The 21,395-nt window shown below is 36.9% G+C and overlaps 1 protein-coding gene across 1 annotated transcript; it reads right to left on the bottom strand.

The window, feature by feature from the left end:
- Nucleotides 1-3,865: 3,865 nt before the first annotated feature.
- On the bottom strand, nt 3,866-20,472 carry spint1b (serine peptidase inhibitor, Kunitz type 1 b). The gene is made up of 10 exons (XM_049485176.1): nt 19,883-20,472; nt 16,932-17,089; nt 15,975-16,116; nt 11,779-11,949; nt 9,559-9,597; nt 8,202-8,237; nt 7,998-8,048; nt 7,369-7,539; nt 7,102-7,161; nt 3,866-4,704 (listed from the first exon to the last, which is right to left on the bottom strand). Exons 1-10 carry the CDS (start codon nt 20,277-20,279, stop codon nt 4,517-4,519), a joined length of 1,413 nt encoding a protein of 470 aa, XP_049341133.1. The 5' UTR covers nt 20,280-20,472; the 3' UTR covers nt 3,866-4,516.
- Nucleotides 20,473-21,395: the final 923 nt, after the last annotated feature.

The following is a 21,395-nucleotide window of genomic DNA, read 5'->3' as shown; positions in this document are numbered from 1 at the left end:
GGCCATGTCTGGTATTTTCTATGGCTCACTTAACACTTGGAATGAGGCCAAGAGGTGGGCCAGATGTGGTCTAGGTATAGTTGTTAAACTAGTGTTTAAGTGGTGGGTCCGTAAATGCCAGATGTGGCCAGGGCTGAGCTCACAGGTACACTATATAAGTCCACATATTTGTCGACAACTCTTCAGTAAATGTACTCAACACTTTAGGTTGCACCATTGCTAACACAGATGTGCAGTCTAGTCCTGCCAATAGAATAGGAACTAACACACTGACACACATGTGGCTAATTGCAATCGCATCCCCACATAATTTCTCTAATATCTAATAGAATTTTTTTCATGGGGGTTATTTTTTGGGGGTTATGTGAGGAATCGTAGTGCTGCTAATGGTGCTGATACAAGAGCTACTGCAAACCTGGAAATGTTATAATATTAGAAGTAAAAACTTAGTCTACATCTGGTAATTCACTAATTGTTCAATCAAAGAAACACAGAATTGAACTAAACAGACCTCGGAAGGTAAAAAATGAGTGTCACAGAGTTCTCACTAAAATCATATCCCGATTTATTAAGAGTACTCTTTTGAATGCTCAATGCAATTACACATTGTCACCAAAAAGATCTCTAAATGTCCAAAACGCATGGACTATCACTTTGATTGTAAGGGAATTATTTTGTCTTTGAAGAAAAAAAAAAAAAAGAGAAAAATTGATCAATCAAGCATTTTTCCTTTCATTGAGTCAAGTCAAGTGTTTACAATAAATGGCTGAAAATAAAATAAAAATAATATTAAATCATCTGAGACAAAAGTAAAAACATTAAAAGAATACAACATAATAATAATTATACAAACCAAAGGGTAAATAAAATGAAAAATATATATTTATTAAAGTAAATACATTTAAGTGAAACTATTACACTAAGAAAGAAAGAAAGAAAGAAAGAAAGAAAGAAAGAAAGAAAGAAAGAAAGAAAGATGAATCCGGCCTCATTCAGGAAGTTTTGGAGCCACAGCAGAACCCACAATGTCTGAGAACTTGCATCCACAGTGAGAGAGAGAGAGAGAGAGAGAGAGAGAGAGAGAGAGAGAGAGACTCAAGCCTGACTCGGTGTGTTTATGGTGTTCACAGTGTTATATTGTCAGTTCATCTCGTTTGGCGTGTTCTTCAGGGTTCTGATCAGATCATTAGAGCTGTATTATTTGAACCACAGGGCGAGTTTCAGCACATCACCACTGAGAGTCTGAATCCACAACTAATCAGCTCTGACAGCTGCGCCCTTACATCACCACCTGAACCCAGAGCCGGACTCCAGTCTCAGCCTGTTTGATCTGATCTTGGTCTGATCACAGGTGGAGTGTGCTGGTCTGAGGAGGCGGAGATCAGATCAGATGAAGCAACAGGAAACTCATCTCACCTCATCAGGCCTGATCAGACACGTCCTGCTGCTACATTTAAAAACACACTATCAAAAACATGACGCTGATACATGTTAGTGTAAAGTGATGCCCACAGAATAACCATTTTCGGTTCCAAGAAAAGAAAAGAAAAGAGCCCTTATGAGAAAAGCCCTTTACTTGATATAAAGGGTTAAACCATGTTTTTTCTTTCAGCACACTTATTTTTAAGAGTCACAGTGATGATATTCTGTCAGCTCTGTGGTTTGATTCGCAAGACACAACAAGCCACAAACTCACAAACCCAAGCAATCATCAGCATTATCCTCTTTAGCACAGATATCAGCGCAACGGCGCCCTCTACAGGTTTAAGCAAGGAAGCTCAAAATAAAACTGATTTAAACTCTACTGTCAGTGAGTGATTCCCACTCCAATAAAACAAAATAAATAAATAAATAAATAAATAAATAAAAAACACATATAATAAAATCCAGTTTTTAAGATTAGTATTCAGATGCATATTTAATTAGTTTATTCACTGAATGCCCAGCAAACAAAGCTATTATACACATCTATTTTAGAGTCAGCATTGATTCACTCCCATGGTTTTGTATGTATTTTATATATTTGCATTAAATTTTAAATATTAAATAACTTCTCATAAAGTGTTTTTTTTTAATTAATTTATTGTAAATGAATACTGAAGTTATCCAGACTATGAAGGCACACAAGAATTCATGTAGTAATGTAAGTTAAACAAAAGAAACTACTCTGAATTATCTATGTTGCTCTCATCTGGGATGTTCTTAACTTGTGGTTTCTGAGGCTGGTAACTCTGATGAACTCATCGTGTGCAACAGAGGTAACTCTTGGTCTTCCTTCCCTGTGGTGGTTCTGATGAGAGCCCATTTAATCATAAAGTCTTTGCGACTGCACTAGAGGATACTTTCAAAGTTGAATTGTTTTCAGATTGACTGACCTTCATTCCTTAAAGTATTTTTTTTACTTAGCTGATGAGTTCTTACCATAATATAGATTAGAACATTATTCAAATAGGGCTATTCACTGTGTACCTCTTTACAACACAACTGATTAGGAGGCAAAAAATTTAAGTGATTAACTCTTGAAAGTTCAGCACAGCTGTTAACTGAAACCATTCCAGTGACTGTACCTAATAAAGCTGACTGAGAAAATCCAGCCAAGATGTGCAAATCTGTCATCTAAGCAAGAGGTGCTACTTTGAGAAATCTAAAATGTTAAACATATTCTGGTTTAACACTTTGTTTATTAAATAATTATTTTTATTTTAAAAGTTTCCAAACTTTTACTGGTACTGAACTTACAGTATGTACTATGTTCCTGCAGTAAAAAGGACATTTTAAAATATAAATAATATTATTATTAATAAAATAATAATAATAATAATAATAATAAGAAGAAGAACAACAACCCTCTATGGCATGAATTATAATATAATATATATTGTTTTACTTTTGATTACATACAGATAATTAAAATCAAATGTAGGAGTGTTCTACTTGCATAATGCTGCCCAAAATCAACGAATAAAAATGGACACTGTTTTAGTACGTTTACCACAACATAGTGAAAATATATGCCGCCAAATACACCTCTTATATTTTTATGTATGACCCACCCATTATATTGGACATAGATATGCATTATATCATTAAAAATAGACAAAGGTACAGTAAGTTGAAATTAAAAAATATCTGTTTTTATTGTAATAATAAAGTATATGAGCCCCAAACATTCAAAACCTTTCAGTGTCAGAATTCAAACACTAACCAACGACTATGCGAGAACGTTAAACAAATGCTCTTTAAGGGTTTTTGTTCTATCATTAACATTAAAAGATAATGTAATGAAACAATAATTCAAACTTTATTCCCTTACTATCTGGGCCACAAAGCCTTATAACCAAAAGCCAATGTGTTTAACCTAATGCTGAGGCTGCGACAACGCTGTTGATAAAACAAACAGCGCAACGTTTGGACAACCTTGCAGAAATTTAGATATGTTGTGACAACTTTGTGAGTTTGTCATGGCTGCCCCCTGCTGTAAGACTGCGGTATGTTCTGCAGTGTTTTTATAACTATCAAATGAATTCGTTTTTAGCAAAGAGCTGGCAATACTGCGTCACAATATTTAAAAACACTTTTATTATTACTTACTGCAATGTTTTGGCAAGCAGACAAGATAAAAAAAATGCTAATTACAAGCTCTTGTGCAGCAAAAAAAAGAATGCAAATCACCATGATATGCATATTATCCAATTAATCAGGATTACAGTAATTACAATATTTGTAATCAAATAAATAGTCAGTTACAGTGTTCTGATTATATCCTTAATATGCTTAAGTATTTACAAAACACAATGATGAAATATCGTCACAAGTCCCACCTCTGTTGTAACATGCAACATAAATAACCAACAAAAGACAATGATCAATATCATGACATTTATTATTTTTTTAAACAGACTAATAATAATAATTTCAACATCACAAATTAAAATGAAAACAAATAATAGGAAGCCACAATCATAAACCACGATGACATCTTAAAATTATAGCAACAAAATCTGAACCCAGTAAACTGTTGTGTTCTTTATTTATGGAGTGCATTTTAACTTATGAATACTCAGACTTGAGTTTAACTACGAATAATCAAAATATACATCTGTTAAGAGTTACCACTCCAACCAGAACAAAAATCATAAAACTCTTAGCACAAAACTCTCAAGCTCAGCTTAATCACCCTCTGGGGGTTAATCTGCTCTTTAAACCTTAAGACAACAGCTGTAATATTTAAAGTAAATTTATCACACATCTTTTAACGGAACATGATCTTTACACATATCCCCATCATCCACAACACAGAACAAGAAAAACAGAGAAAACATGAAATAAGTAAATTAATATACTGTTCTAAATGCAGACCCCTGAGGAATAAGAAAAAGGAGAAATAAAAGGCTCTGAAAAGCAAAGTTTAAACTAAAATGGAAAACATCATAAATATATAAAATATTTATATCACTCTTTAATGTCTACCACAGGAAGTAAACCTCACTCCTGCACTAAAAATATCCACTGTGTGTTAGGAGCTGGTGGTGGTGGGTTTGTAGACAAGGTTCTCTGTGTCATCAGCCAGATTAATCGCTGGGTTTGCAGTGGGGACAGGCTGATGCTGAGCTCTGCTCTTCCTCTTCTTTAGCAAAAAGAACCCCAGCAGAGCTAGCAGAGCTAAAATCACCACCACCAAGACCACTGCCGTCCCCACAGAGCCTGAGACACAAAGATAAAACTCAAATACAGAACAAATACTGAACATATAGAAATCACACATCCTTTAAAACACTTTGTAGATTCCTGTTTTAAAATCTGACCATGTGACAGTAAAAATACCATGTATAAAATTAAACTGTTACTGAGCAACATTATTCGCGTTAGCTTATTATTGACTTATCATACAATATATATGGACCTTAATACTGCCTATTATGTTTTTCTTAGCCATCAGGGCCCATTAACACAAAACATATTTTCAAGTCATAATGACCATAATGTTATTAATTATTACATATTAAAATGTTAATGTTGAAAATTGAGATTCACTGTTTTAGCTGCATATGCCCATTAAAAATAAATGTATTTTAGTACAATGCAGATATATTACAACAGCTTAGTTGGGACATTTCTCTTAAGTTCTTTTGAGTCTCTGCACGGATCATCTTCATACGAGACTACATACATCTGCCATGTTCTTGTTGGAGTGTGGGCGTGACGTGTGCAGGTGTGATAGGTCATATAAACCAATAGGGTGTGGGAATGGTAAATTTTTATCATTCTTATCCGACCACAATTAGATTCACTCTCATCTGGATGAAGAAATTTATATGGATAGGGTTTTCTGAACAATGCGTAGGTGGAATGGAAACAAGCTGAAATGAAATATGAGTAATGAGGCTATTTTTAAAACGTAAGTAGTAGAAAATAATTACTTCAGAGAACCAACATTTGTACTTTGTTACTTGACACCTCTGACATTAGACAACAAGTTGAAAGAACTTGTATTTATTTGTTTTAATAATTTAGATATGTAAAAAAAGCCTTGTTATTAAGTTGCCTCCATAATTATTGGCACCCCTTGTTAAAATGTGTTATAAGGCCTAAGGTAAATCTAATTTCTATTGCAGAAGCATAATCTCACTCATGTTATTCATGAAATTTCTACTGTAGTTTATAAAGTGGATTAAAGTATTTAGGAACCTTTAATTAGTACTTCATCACTTCCTGTTTTCCTGGGGTATAAATATGGTGTTACACAGAGGCTTCTGTGTCCTTTTACTAACTCTTAAACATGGGCTCTGTGTGAAATCTGAAGATGGGTTTTCCCTGGGGTTTTCAGCAAGACCTTAAACATGTGACCAAATCTATTTAAAAATGGTTCATAAGGCACAAAATCAAGCTCCTCATATGATCATCGCAGTCCCCAGACCTCAAAACAATAGAAAACTTGTGAGGTGAGCTGATGAGGAGAGTTACAGGAGAAGAACTATAACTCAGGAAGTTTTAGAGAGATTGTGCAAAGAGGAATGGTGGAAGATCCCTCTTTCTGAATACTCCCATCTTGTGACGAGTTATAGGAGAAGATTAAGTGCTGTTTTGTTGGCAAAATAAAAAGAATAATAATATGTATTCCTTAATGTGTAAAAAAATTTAAAAAATCCCACCGAAAAAAGACACTAGATTTTTTTTTTGCATTGTTGTCCTATATTATTATTATTATTTTTTGTATTAATATTATTCATTAGAAGCCATAGAACACTTCTTAACCAGGGGTGTCAATAATTATGGAGAGTACTGTACATTACACCAGACCATATAATGGTCTTAAAAGGTCAATAACTTTGTTTACCTCAGTTATTTCCAGAACAATATACAGACTTTTCCAATCATAAATAGTAATTGTGACAGGTTAAGCACAGTTTATTGCTAATATGTGCTAATTTAGATACATTGAAAGCATTAGACTCAAATCTGTAAGTGAATGAAACCTCATCATAAGCAGAATGTGGATCTGTTAGCTAAACTAGTGCTAACCACCTCCACTCTATTGTTTTATTTAGCTGTAAATACAGAAGGTTACTGAGCAAGCAGGCTAACAGCTTCATACAGCCCTGTCATCCAGCTAACTCACTCAGACACACACCCTTAAAAGGTTATACCCAGTGTCGTCAGCCCGGTGGTGGTGGTTGTTGTTGTTTAACAATATAGCAGAAGCTGAAGCTATGTTTAAGGCTAAACAGATAACTATCATGTAAAATTACATTTTCATGTAATAACACAGTCTGCAGTCTACACAGTCATCAGAGTCCATACTTACAGTCAGCGTCTGGTGACCATAATGGTCCAGCCCTGCCAAGCTGATCTCCCTGCTGTCATTAGGAACACATTAACCTACTGTTTATGCTAACGCTAAGCCCACTCTACTGCCATTAGCACTGTTTAGTGTGCTTGTGTTTACTGATGCTATTTACGATATTTACTTATTGAAAATCTTGCTGGTTCATTTTCTAGCTAATATCAATACAGCAGGTGTAGAATATTAGAATGACGTACATTGCTTTCATTTACACTATAATGATACAATTATACAAAACAGTTTCTGAAAGATTCAACCTGAATGATGGTCCTCCTGTTCTGAGCGTTCAAACTGCCCCCGGGCAAAGACGTCTTTCTCTAAAAATAACAGAAACATACAAACAACACTGTAAATGAGAGCCAGTAAGAAACTGGAACTACACATGCAGTATTTTGTCAGTTGTTTATTGTGAGTTGTTGTGAAAGTAAAAAGCAGCAGAAGTTTATAAATAAAAGAGTATATTAGTATGTAAAGAGAATATTGGAGTTGTGAGGTTCTGGTGAAGTACTGTTGACCTCTCTGACCTGTAACATCTCTGCAGGCGTCCATGCACTTGTCCTGTCCCTCAAAGTTGTTTTTGTTTCCGGTGCAGCCGCCATATGTGAACCGGTGGCAATCTTGCTGCAGAGGATCGTAGTACCAGCGGGTAAAGCTCGCCCTGCAGGGTCCTGTGACTGGCGGGTCAACACAGCGGGCTGTAGGCAAGTACACACACACACACACAGGCATAAAGTTTTTTTTTTTTATTATTTATAATAGTCATATTTTTTTATTCATTACATTGTAATAAATGTGACAAGCTTTAAGCTATTTTGTCGTATTTTTTATCAAAATGGCTTCTAGTTCAAGAAAATACTGATTCCACAAATTACTACATCAATGGTTTTCATTACTAGTCTTCTGTTGCTTCCCCTCCATTTGGAGGGTACCGGTACTGTTAAAAGAAATCTGGAAAGCTGTTAATTTATCAGTCTTCCATATGATTGAACCATATCATCCATCTAAAACATCACAGCATATGCTTGGCAACTTTATACCAACTGCCTTGCTTTGGATATCATTTCACTCAATTAGCAACGTCATAGTAACCACCTGGGAACTGTGGTAGATGCTTGATTGATTTGAAAGTTTTAAAAAATAATGTAAAAGTCACCTTTTCCTTCATTCACAGGGATCTGCAGGAGTCTGGAGAGAGTTCTGTTCACTAGTGATACACAGACAGACAGAGACAGACACACAACGTGATTTACCACTGATATGACTTAACTTTAAGTTTACAGTCAAATATGTAATAAATAAGAATAAATAAAGTGTAATAAGACTAAATTAAGTGCTGTGAGTTGGTGATCAGACTCACAGCGCTGGCAGTTTTCCTCATCTGAGCCGTCACAATCTGCAACGTTGAAACACAATGTTACAACACTTTTTTTTATGTATTTTATTATTAGTATTATTATTATTATTATTTTTTTTACAAAGTCTCCATTTTAGGACACCGTAATGTTCACGTGTTTATAATTACTCAACTTTCAAATACCTCTGGAGCCCGCAGTCAATGTTTAATAGGTATGAAAGAAAATATTAATATTGTATCGTATTATAATATTTTGTGTTGCAATCCTGTATTGATTTTCATAAACACAGTATTTTTTATTATTATTAGATCAAACTTAGTTGCAGTGTTGTATCCAGCTGTTATCATTGCATTTTATAAATAAAATAGTTGTAAACAGGTAAGGAATGTTTGGAGTGAAAATAAAGTAGAGATCTATTATGTTGTTGGGTTGTGCTGCCACCAGTGGCATTGCCAATATCTCATTCATAGAGGAAATTATGGAGACCACAAAATACAAGCAAATCCTTTATGCAAAATTAAACCATTTGTTTAAAGCCTAAAGCTAAAAGACTGGATTGTTCTTGCAACAGAATAAATGATCCTAACTAAAGAGACAAACTAAGTTTGTACCATAGATTTTTTTTTTTTTTAATTTGGTTAACTTTTTTTTTGGTTGATCTATGTAGAAAAACAACAACAAGGCCTTCTGTAGAGAAAAGTGAAAAACATTAATACATAAAAACTGAGTGACTTAAGTATCTGAAAGAATTTTTACAAGCTATGATATCAGTCACAGGACTCTGAAGTGTGCCAGTTTTTAATTAGATTATTTAAAAAATATTGTTTTATGATGTGAAGAATGTACACAGACATCCTAAACACAAACATATGTGTACGCAGAATATCATACAAGGCATTATTACCCACAGTGCAGTGGGGAGTAATGATTGTGACTGGTGATTTATGTACTGGCTAGAAATGCCAGTGCCAACAGACAAGTGACTGTTACAGAAATCACATCCATATTTAATGCAGATTGTTTAACAGCTTAGTTTCAGTTCTGGATAACACACAGATACACACTATGTAAGCCTCTTGTCCCATAAGGTCTCCACCAATTTAACTGCATCTACCAGCTACTGAGAGATGTTCCCAATTTACTGACCCTGAAGTTTAATTTATTTTTTGTGTGTTTGTACCCGAACTCAAAGTATTCACTCAGTATTCTGGAGTATTATGTCTGTAATCTATGAACATCCAGAGGAAAGTAAAAGAAAATGTTACCATCTCACGAAGTTCATGAAGTTCCAAAAAACTTTACATTAAAACATAAAACACCAAAAACACAAAAGCTGCAGCTCTATCATTAGGAAATTACCTTCAGTGATGGGCATAACTTTCCTCGCTCCCGGCATAACTGCAGAGAGGTCAGAAACAAGTGAATATTCATCATTCAGATCTAACAGTGTTTACTGCACCCCACAGCATGAGCTTCAGGGTATGGAAAATATGGAAAACCTTAAAATTAAAAAGATCATTTCTCCTGTAAAGGTTTGTGATGCTACACTGTCTTGTGTTCAATGTGAACCCATTAAACAGATATCATTATATTACACTACAATATATATATTATACTTTTTAATGACATAAATGAAACCCGCAAGTTGCTACTCATTATGGACAAATTTGCTTTGGTAAATAAGACGCTGCTTAAGAAATTACTTTTTTTTTGTTAATCACCAACTTACTGCGACATTTAACCCAAAAATACTTTATAGGAGGCAAGCTTTTATTAGGGCTGGCCCGAATAGCGTTTTTTGAGCTCCGGATATTCGGCACTGATTCGAAGCGAATATTCGAATATTCGTTTTTTTAAAAAAGAGGTAAAAAAATAAAATAAAAAAAAGCAAATCACGGCCCCTTTAATCCACTGAAAAATGTTCAATTTGCTCTGACCGACGAGACATATTCACCGCGGATTTTTGGTGTTTTTATCCCCCATATTTTTGTGTTTTCACCCCATATTTTTTCTGTGTTTTTAGCCCAGATTTCTTTGTGTTTTCATCCCGGAATTTCTGGTGCCCCACACCGCGGCTTATCCGCTGCATAAGCAGGCTAGGAGGCTGCTGCACGGTTTCTCCGCTGCGCAAGCCAGCCCAGTAAATTGCTGTTTGTGTTTTCACACTTAGGCTATTTGCTTAAAAAAACAAACAAAAAAAAACGTTTGTTCAGGAAGTATTTTATATTCTTAAACATTGTTAATTATATTAGAGGACAGTCATTGTAAACTGTACTTGGTCTATTTCGGTTAAAGGATTGTGCAGGGCATATTACTGATTTTGTATTTTTGCACTTGGGCTATAAGCTCAATATTAAATATTTCGTTTGTTTAGAAATTATTTTATATTTTTAAACCATGTTAAATTATATTAGAGTAGAGGAAAGTCATTGTTAATGACGTTATTGTACTTGGTCTATTTCGGTTTAAGGATTGTGCAGGGCATAGCCGTATTACTGATTTTGTATTTTTGCACTTGGGCTATAAGCTCAATATTAAATATTTCGTTTGCTTAGAAATTATTTTATATTTTTAAACCATTTTAAATTATATTAGATAAGAGGAAATTCGTTCAGACATCATTTTTGTAGGCCAGGCTTTTGTAACCGATTTAGCCCCTACTGTTGCCACATTACCCCTTACGTTTTATTATATAAATCAGTTTCGTTTTTTTTATCATGTATAATAGAGGTCTGCGCGAGACTGATTTTTAAACCCACTCTTCCACGCTCCCGCGTTTCTGTCTCGTTACCGCTCCGCAAAAAAATTGCTTCTTTTAATCCCGCGCCCGCCCGCCACATACACATTTCTGCCGCTCCCGCCCCACGTTCCTAATATAAATTAAATAAACTACATTTAATGCTTCAAATTTACTTATATATATATTAAAACAGCAGCGCTGAATAGTGCGGTCCCGTTCCTTACCCCAGTCCAAACACCATCGGTGTGTGCGTGTGTGTGTCGGTCCATCCTGCGCGTTGAGAGTTTTCTTTAGGTTTTTTTTTTTTTTACAATTATTACAGTTTTCTTAACTATTTATTAATTTGCTCCCGCATCGTCTGGATTAAACTCCCGCTCCAGCCAATAACAGTTCAGTTCTGTCCCGCGCGCAAGATATTCTGACGGGACCCGCGAGAACAGAAGTGGTTAGACTGAGGTGGAACTCTGGAAAGGAGAAAAAAAACGAATATCCGAATACCAAAATTAAAAACCGAATACCTACTCAACGAACGAATATCCGAATACCCGAATATTCGGGTCCAGCCCTAGCTTTTATGTATATTTATATATCGCAAGACAGTTCTCTACGATACTTCACAACATCAGTGTTGCAGAAGAGTATAAAATAGTCCTAAATAAGCAAATATCAGGAATTACGGATATATTGGTGTCAGTTTCACAGAATAAAAAAAATGAACACCAAAATACATGAATATGTGACACTACTCATGATGAAATCATTCATTTCATTATTCAGTTTCAAAGTGACATTTTTTTAAATCATGCTCGCATATAAAAATAATAGTAATTATCTATTACCTATGGTGCCATTGCAGGCGTCAACGCAGTCGTCTGAAGAAAGGTAGTTGTTGCCGTTTTCTAAACATCCTCCAAAAGTGAATTCTTCACATTTGTTGGATGCAGCGTTGTAGTGCCAGCGAGGAAATGCCCCCCGGCAGGGACCCACCTTCTTCGGGGTTAAACAGTGTTCTGGAGGAGAACAATCATTAATGATGAGATTAATGGAGCACAGTATGCTAAAAACCTCACAAACTGATATTAATGTTAGACTGAAGTGTGCAAAACTGAAGAAGAAGAAGAAGAAGAAGAAAAAAAGAAACACAAAAAAAAAACAATATTAATCCAGTATGAATCTGAACATGTAGGTTTTACAGTTTGAAAGAAATTATTGCTGAGTTTGTTTTAGATATGAAATGTGAACTGTGTGGTGTTTACAGTGTGATCATCATAATTACTAATTGTATTCCAGTATCAATTTTCAGTGTGTGTAGGTTTTTTTTTAATAATCTGTAGATTCATACTGGATTCAAATCCTTCTGCAGTTATAAGTATCAGTGTGGCAGCAAACAAAGTCCAAGATGGAAAGGTGCAAACAAAATGAAATGAACCCACCCTCCAGTCTCACACATTAGCTAAAGAAAAATGGCCATATACAACAGAATATGCTGAAAACCTACTCATTATGTTTAAAATGTATAACTTTAATGTATAATATATGAGTATTTATTTGTAACACCAATCACAATAATGTAAAGTAAACTGCACTGATTGTTTTTGAGATAGTGCTGCTCCTTTAATTATAATGTTTCTACAGCGTAATTTGCACAATACTGCCCTCCCACGCAGACGGTAACCGGCAATTATATGGTATGGTCATTTTATATAGAAATAACAGAATATATTCAGAATAGAAAGTTACAGAACATTATGAAGTTGTAGAACTGTCTTGTGTGTAACAATTTTGAATATATTAATATTTTTTATATACTTTCCAGCCCTAACTAGTATACATAACTCCTACATGGTCTACAATCTGAACTGCTGTTATTCCAACCATTGCATAACCAAAAACAGATCTGTACTGATCTTTCAGTATAGCCACAAAAATCTGATTTATTTTGCAGGGGTTGAAGTCTATCAGCCAAAATCTAAAGCAAAGATGACTGGTCTTATGACTCAGGAAGACCTTTGTAGGAGTTACTCTTGGGTTAGTTTACCGTACAGCTCCTTATCCACCGCAGGCTTTCAGGTATGCTTGTCTGGACATGTTTTTTTTACCAGAAGACTTGTGTCATACTCTAAGTGGCATTACGGAAGCAGACAGTAGGTATCAACCCTCGTCCTGAAGATCCATTACTCTGCAGACTTTAACTGCATCCCTAACCGGCTAGAGAACACTAAATAAGTGTTCTTCGACATACAGCATACTGGAACCCTTTTTAAGGTAAAAAGATTTAAAAGAACAATTTACTAAAGATTTTGTTTGCATTTAGGGAACTATTTAACACGGCAAAGATTGATTTAGGCATTTACATGGTGTTTTGTGTCTATACAAAACCATTGCCTTCAATAAGAACCCATTTGTATGTAGAAGCATATTAATGCTACATTTGGCTCTATCACAGTGAAATCAACTACATTTTCAATGCTTTATTATTAAAATTAATACATTTACAAACAAAGATAAAGAATAAGTTTTAAGTGGCAATAGCACAGTAGACAGTGTTCTCCAACCCTGGTCCCAAATGTTCATTATTCTTTAGCTCCAACCCTAACTGGCTCACCAAGCTAAATGTTACTCATTATATGAATTTTCCATTACACCTTCAATGGAGTAGCATTCTATTGCCTGAGGCTATACTGCCAAACAATGCCAAAAGTAATGCAGTCGGTAGACCTTTTCTTCTGTAAATCCTATATGATATATTTAGATGAAATTACTGATCCGAATAACCAATGATTTATAAAGAAAAATCATGACAATTACCAGGGGTACCCAAACCTTTTTCATACCACTGTATATTTTATACCACTGTATCTTAAATAAAGTTACTTATTAAGAAATCCAAGCTTTTAACCCTCCTTTTATCTTTGGGGTCAATTTGACCCCATTCAATGTTTAAAGCCTCTAAAAAAGGGTTGACATTAGTTTTGTGATACATATTTATTGTCTTCTCCAAATTTGATAAAGGCAGTAAGTAAGTAAAGTAAGTAAAACATAAGATGTTTCAAAAGTATATCAACTTCAATGTCTGTTTTATGAGGCTGTTTTATTGGCATAAAACATAAGAAATCTCAATATTTTACACATATTTGTGAGTTTACTATTACATTCAGTTGTATAATCGTTCTCTAAAATTACCTTTAGTTTATGGCCTGGCTTAACAACAAAATACTTATAATACTTATATAATAGTAATAAACCACTTATAACAATACCAGAACCGCTAATAATTTGTCAAATGAACATAAAAATGGTGAGTAAACTTTGCTAACATGCTTAATGATCTGGAATTATAATAATTTTTTTAGAGTTAAATTGCTGGGATCATATTGACCCAGAGAATAAAGGGTGTTACTAAATTCGAGGATAGCAGGAGGGTTAAGAAAGCCAAGGATACTATATAACCAACAGTTTATCTAAGCTCAGCTCTCAACCAACACACATCAATAAAAAGTGACAGTCAATGGTGCACAGCTTACTCTTAACCGGAAACACTCGTTACTTACACTAGAAATGTCTACATTAAACACTACAGGCAGTGACCCATGACACAAATGCATATCTGACCATACAGACATGCATAAATTCACAAATATACAAATAAACACACATACATGCATACATTCATCCATAACACATTCATAAACAAACGACAACATGAAAACTATACCCAGAAAGAGACTTGAACCAAGACCTCAGTGACCGTGAACTACAGAGCCTCACATAGGCTCATTATTTGACCAATCACCATCAGCAGACTGGGCTTGGACCAAAAGGCCAATTAAAATTTTCCTGAATCGTCTTACTGTTCATCCTAAGTATCTCCCACTGCTGTCCAGCTTGCAGCCTTTTATCTTCCCTTAACAAAAAATACACTACAGACAAAACACACACAGACCTCTACACAAATTTACACAAAGTATTCGTCTTCTCTAATTTCCCTCACTAGGTATGATTCCCCCAAGTGGGACCTACAGCCTTTTTCCTCTAAAAATCTTTATATGCTGTCTCCTAAAGCAAGGCCACTGGAGCTCAACATGCTTTGAGGACAATATGAAGCATTATCAACTTTTAAATTGATTATTCTGCTTCTTCCTTCTGTCAGGCAACACTAATCTGTGGTTCTTATCTCCAGCAAAAGAAAGCTGGAACAAGAGTAAGCCCATCAGTGGGCAGGGGTTTGTGGTGCTGGTGTGTGAGAATTCACCGCCCACCCAGCTTTCAAAACACATTGAAACACTAACGTGTCAAACCTGTTCTGCTGTTTCGGTGCGGGAGGGGCAGACTATCACCCAAAACACAAAAAGAACAGCACACTGAAGCTACAGCACTGACTCTGACGTCACCTGACTGACAATGAAGATGTTTTAACTTCATGAACAGAAAGAATTGTTTATGTTGGGTGAAATAATGTACTGTGTATTCTTGCTTTCTAAGAATAAAGGGTTCCATGTCTTTCTGAAATGTGTTCAACATACAGCATAATAGAACCTTTTTATTGCTACAGTTTAAAGATCAATTTGATTCAATGTGTTTTTTTTTAAACATAACAGTGTAGCAGAGTAACAGCTAAAAAATAAAACAGTGTAGCAGTGTAACTGTGTAACAGGCTAACAACAAATTGTGCAGCAGGGTAATTGTGCAATGGCCTAACAACATAACTGTGCACTAGAGTAACTGTGCAACAGCCTAAACATACCAGTGTATACTATATAGCAGCCTAAAATATAACAGTGTAGCAGAGTAACTTTGTAACAGCTTAAAAATATAACAGTGTAGCAGAAAAACTACATAACAGCCTATACAGCTTGCAGCCTACCCTAAACAAAAATACACACTGCAGGCAAAATCCCCTTACTAGCTACGATACCCCCAAGTGGGACCTAGTGCCTTTTTCCTCTAAAAACCTTTATATACTGTCTCCTAAATCAAGGCCACATAACTGTGTAGCAGTGATGGTTTCTGATTAGCATTTAAAATAAAGACTTACGCTCAGCCTGCTCTGCAGTCAGCACCAGAACAGTGACCGATGTGGAGTCTGACTGACCGGCTGAATCAGTGACTTTGAGCTGAAACTCGTAAAATCCAGGATACAGGTTGGACAACACCCGCTGATCAGAGTACGTCGCTTTCTGTGGAAAAGTGATTTATTAATACATAAAGGTGTTAAAGAAAATAAACTGAATAAAACGTGTTTTAAAAAGACCACAATTAAAGCAACCCCTTTGTTAAAGGCACCATACGCAACATTTTCCACACAATATTTGTGCAACTGTCTTAAATAATTTCACATAACAGTTTCCCAGAATTTTCCAGAACCATGTTTCCCAAAACTAAGCAGGCTGTTCCTTTAAGATTAATTTAAAATAAAGAGCTCAGTTGTGATTTACTGTATTCTGCTAAAACTTGAGAATGGTAGTATGAGTGGGCAAAAGCAATTTTTTGTGTGTATCAAGATATTTAGTTTTGCAATACTGTATAAATTGAATACTGTATAAAACCACAGGATAACATTTTACATATACAGATCTACAGTTAGTTTACAGTTACTTAACATCTATAGATCTACAGTTGCAGTGGTTACATAAAAAGTCAGCTTTTCTTTTACTTAGATTTTATAAATATGATAGTATGCTTTATTGCTGTGACAGTTTCCCAAAATGTGATTTAAACAAATGCATTATATCATTGCCCACAGTATTGCAATATATTACAATATATTGAGCTGTTACCTCAATGGGTATACAAATGTAAACACACCCAACCTGACCTCTTGCTGCTCAATGGAATCAAATCCTCACAGGCATGCTTTAAAATCTATCAGAAAGACTTTTCAGGGCTGCTAGTCTAAGAAAAGAAGGACATACTTGATCTTGAAATAAACAGTATTTCAGCAGGTGTCCCAATACTTTAGTCCATAAGTGTATAATTTATATTAAAATCATACCTCAATCAATACTGAGTGATTACCCTTCGTCTGTTTCCACTCATAGCTAACAATCTTCTTGTCATCCCAACTCTCTATGCCATTCAGGGTCACTTTCTGACCAGGCCTGACCACCTCGTCTGGCCCTGCGTTTGCAATAGGTTGCCTGTCCTCCTCACCTAAGAAGGAAAGAGAAAGAAAACAGAATTTACAGAACATTCATGTGCAAGAACAGAAAATGTACTATTAATTATAACCAAGTCTAAGCCAGAACCCTAGTTCAGCATCTTCCATACCTGGACCCTAGTTACACACTGGACAAAAAGGTTGTATACAGCATTGAAAGAGAGTTATTTGATTCTTATAAAAAAATGACCCTTACTGATGACTGACGTGTACAGCTTTACACGTCATCCACCCAAGCAAAAACATTATCCAGTTAAACAACCATTATACAAGCATTTAAATAAAACCTTGAATTGAATCATCACAGTTTCATATAGAACTTGTACTTTAGAACCCATGTACACTGTAAATCATCTGAATTGTTGAAAAAACGAATCAGTGATTGCATAAGATAATATGTAAAAGTAGCTCAGTAACTGGGTAATTCTAGTTGTTGGAATTTAAGCATTAGATTAGCTAAACTGCAGAGCTGCAGGCAGTTAACCCTCCTGTTTTACTGTAAGGAACATCAATAATGGTCAAACATGATTAACAATCCTAAAGTGTTCATAAAAAATATGTTTTTAGCTATCATATAAATACAATCAATATTACATGTGATCAAAAACGTCATGTTTCCACCTAACTTGACTAAAAATGGGGTGTCAACCTGGCACCCACCATCAGGCCTTACACCCACCTCAATGATTTACATCTGGCAGTGAATCATGACAAAATCACTGCCTTTCACATACCACTGAAGAGGGGTAAATGGTTGACAAAAAGTCACAAACACAGCATAAAGTATATTATTGGTCCAGCTAGGTGTGTTCAGTGATTATTTTCCATTTCAATTCCAAATTTAGAATTGCCAGAATTTGTCAAAAGCTATTTTACTTACCCCTAACCGGACCAAACTGAAAGACTCACTGGAGCATTTTGAAGTTGGACAAGCTCAAAATTAGAATATTGTGTGACCCTTGTGTTTAGGCACACTGCATTAGAGTTTGTGGGAAGTTTTAGTTTTTCAGTTACAGAGCAGAGCAGTGACACATTAACCCTGATTTAAACTGGGAATGGTTTTACTTAAAAGTTCACACTTCTGACCACACTGTACAAAAATACTGTGCTGTCTGTACCACAACTGTGTAGATGTACCATCAGAATGTCTGACTCTTCCATAAAAAGAGCATGTGGAGTCAGACCAAACGTGTGGAGTTAGATCACAGCTCATGGGGAGTCAGACAGTGTGTGTAGAGTCAGACAGTGTGTGTGGAGTCAGACAGTGTGTGTTGAATCAAAAAGAGCGTGTGGAGTCAGACAGAGCATGGGATTTAGATAGAGCCTGTGGAGTCAGGCAGTGTGTGTGTAGTCAGACAGTGTGTGTGGAGTCAGACAGTGTGTGTGGAGTCAGACAGTGTGTGTGTGGAGTCAGACAGTGTGTGTGTGGAGTCAGATAGAGCCTGTGGAGTCAGACAGAGCATGGGATTTAGATAGAGCCTGTGGAGTAAGACAGTGTGTGTGGAGTCAGACAGTGTGTGTGGAGTCAGACAGAGCACGGGATTTAAATAGAGCCTGTGGAGTCAGACAGTGTGTGTGTAGTCTGACAGTGTGTGTGGAGTCAGACAGAGCACGGGATTTAGATAGAGCCTGTGGAGTCAGACAGTGTGTGTGTAGTCTGATAGTGTGTGTGGAGTCAGACAGTGTGTGTGGAGCCAGACAGTGTGTGTGGAGCCAGACAGTGTGTGTGGAGTCAGACAGAGCATGGGATTTAGATAGAGCCTTTGGAGTCAGACAGAGCACCGTGGGGAGTCAGACAGAGCGCCGTGGGGAGTCAGACAGAGCGCCGTGGGGAGTCAGACAGAGCGCCGTGGGGAGTCAGACAGAGCGCCGTGGGGAGTCAGACAGAGCGCCGTGGGGAGTGACACAGAGCGCGTGGGGAGTCACACAGAGCGCGTGGGGAGTCACACAGAGCGCGTGGGGAGTCAGACAGAGCGCCGTGGGGAGTGACACAGAGCACCGTGGGGAGTGACACAGAGCGCGTGGGGAGTCAGAGAGAGCGCGTGGGGAGTCAGAGAGAGCGCGTGGGGAGTCAGAGAGAGCGCGTGGGGAGTCAGATAGAGCACGTGGGGAGTCAGATAGAGCACGTGGGAGTCAGACAGAGCATTGGATTCAGATAGAGCACACAGATGCTGAAAGAACATATGAAATCATAGAGAGCATGCAAATATAAGAACTCAGGCAGTGTATGGAGTCAGACAGGGCGTGTGGATCAGAGCGTATGGAGACAAAGAGACCATACGGAGTTAGAGGAAGCATATGAAGTCAGACAATGTGAAAGATGTCAGGAAGTCAACAGAGCATTTGAGTCAGATGAAGTGTATGGAGTAGAAGAGTAGGCTTGGGCAGTGTGTATGGAGCCATTGGATCAAACAGAGCACATGGAATCAAACAGATTGTGTTGATTTAGACTCTGGTCTGGTCTGGTGCTGAAAAACACAGCAAATACTGGTCTGGTCTGGTGCTGGATAACAGGACATACTGGTCTGGTGCTGGAAAACACAGCACATACTGGTCTTTTGCTGTAAAGCACAGCATTTACTAGTCTGGGACTGGAAAACAAAGGTTACTGGTCTGGAGCTTTAACACCAGTACACCAGTGTTAGAAACACAACAAAGTTTATATTTTTATTAGTAAATCCACTAAAGTGAGCTTATCATCCTCAACTATATGTGAAACCCTTCAGCACAGGTACATTCAGGTAAACTCAGGTAAGCTCAGGTAACTGAGGTGGTCTGTGACTAACCGGCTCCGGGGGGTCCGCCCAGGTGGTGGTCGTACACGGTTGTCCGGATGTAGTTGCTGAAGCCGGTTGTTTTGACGAATCTACACACGTACTTGTTCCGGTAAACACAGTCGAACAGAAAGCAGTTGGTGATCGAGTCCTGCTCCTCCGCGCGCTCCACCAGGGCCAGGTTACAGCGGGCGTTTCTGCAGCACGCGCTCACACAGTCCTCGACGGTGAGCGCGGCGGGGTTGGAGAGATAAGTGGCTCCGTCCTGCACCGAGTCTTCCGCGTTCACCGCGAAGTCCGCGCGCCCCTCAGTGAAGAGCTCTGTACAACTGTCCTGCCGCGAGACCCCCACTCTCACCAACAACACCACCAACAGCAGCAGCCGTGCACCGCCGCCCAACACAGCCATCTTCACAAACACACACACACACTTTAAAATAACTCTGAAGTGTTGTTTATGTCGCAGGGGTGAGAGCAGGAGCCCGTATATAAACTCTCTGTTACTGAACGCTGCTCTATAGCGCGCGGCCTGTTGTTGATAAACTCCCTGTCCTCGCGCTGATTCCGCTCTCTCTCGCTGACACACCTATACACTGACCCCCTGCTGGCTGCTTAGCCCAGGTGTGAGGCATACCGGAAGTGGATAGTCTCATTTTTAACGTATTAAAGGTTTACAATGTTTGGTTTCATGTGAAACAAAACAAAACAATAAATACATAAATTAAATGAAAAAATAATAAAAATGAACTAAGGCAAAATTAAAAACTATGATGAGATGAATGGTGAAATGGCAAAGTTGGTAAATAACCCATTTTTAACATTATGTTTTATAATGAAAAAAAAAAATTACAAACTGTAATTCAAACAAACTGTGTTTGGAATGGTTCACTAATTATTTACTATATAGCAACTTACCAGGGAACGACAAAACAACAATCTATCTTTGTTTATGCCACTCTGAGGACGACTAATGACGTCCTTACACCAAACGATTTTCAAGCGATTTTACTGTCACAGACATAATAAAAGGTCTCATTCCATCGTTTTTCATTCATTTTTAAAATGTCTAGTTATGGTCTGTAATATGAATGGATGCCATATGAGCCGTTTTTTTGTGAAAAACGTGCTCTGGTGTTTCCATTTAGCCCTGTTTTAGTTAACTGAATTAGTGGTCTCTGAAGAAAGACAGGATTTCGACTCTTACTGCAACAGAGAGCGCGAAAAATTTAAGACCATATAAAAAAATAAGACCTTAATGTACTTTTCTGCAGTAATGCTACATCCTTTCAGTCTTTCTTTAAAGATCACCTAGAAACGGGATATTCTGGAGTTTTTGCTGGATCAGCCTCAAAGGCTTAAACCCCCATTTACAGATGACTCACATTTCATTTACCTCATCAGTGATGCTTTAGTGTCACACAGGAGGTTTGACTGTTCTTTAGACACAATTTGGACGTGTTTTGAGCACAAAAGGAACTGTTAATTTTTTTCAAACTTTAAGAAAAACTAAAACTGTTATTATTCA

Source organism: Astyanax mexicanus, chromosome 1 (genome assembly GCF_023375975.1).
Source record: "Astyanax mexicanus isolate ESR-SI-001 chromosome 1, AstMex3_surface, whole genome shotgun sequence".
Taxonomy (NCBI): Eukaryota; Metazoa; Chordata; class Actinopteri; order Characiformes; family Acestrorhamphidae; genus Astyanax; species Astyanax mexicanus.
The sequence above is the reverse complement of the archived record's forward strand: the minus strand, read 5'-3'. Positions and strand labels throughout refer to the sequence as shown.

Bases quoted from the DNA above. Each gene is read 5' to 3' on its own strand.
- spint1b (XM_049485176.1), bottom strand. From the start codon at position 20,279: ATGGCTGTGTTGGGCGGCGGTGCACGGCTGCTGCTGTTGGTGGTGTTG. The intron at 11,950-15,974 runs GTAAGTCTTTAT...GTTCTCCTCCAG, and splicing joins GACTGCAGAGCAGGCTGAGC to AACACTGTTTAACCCCGAAG. The intron at 7,540-7,997 runs GTGACTTTTACA...ACTTGCCTACAG, and splicing joins CCCTGTGAATGAAGGAAAAG to CCCGCTGTGTTGACCCGCCA.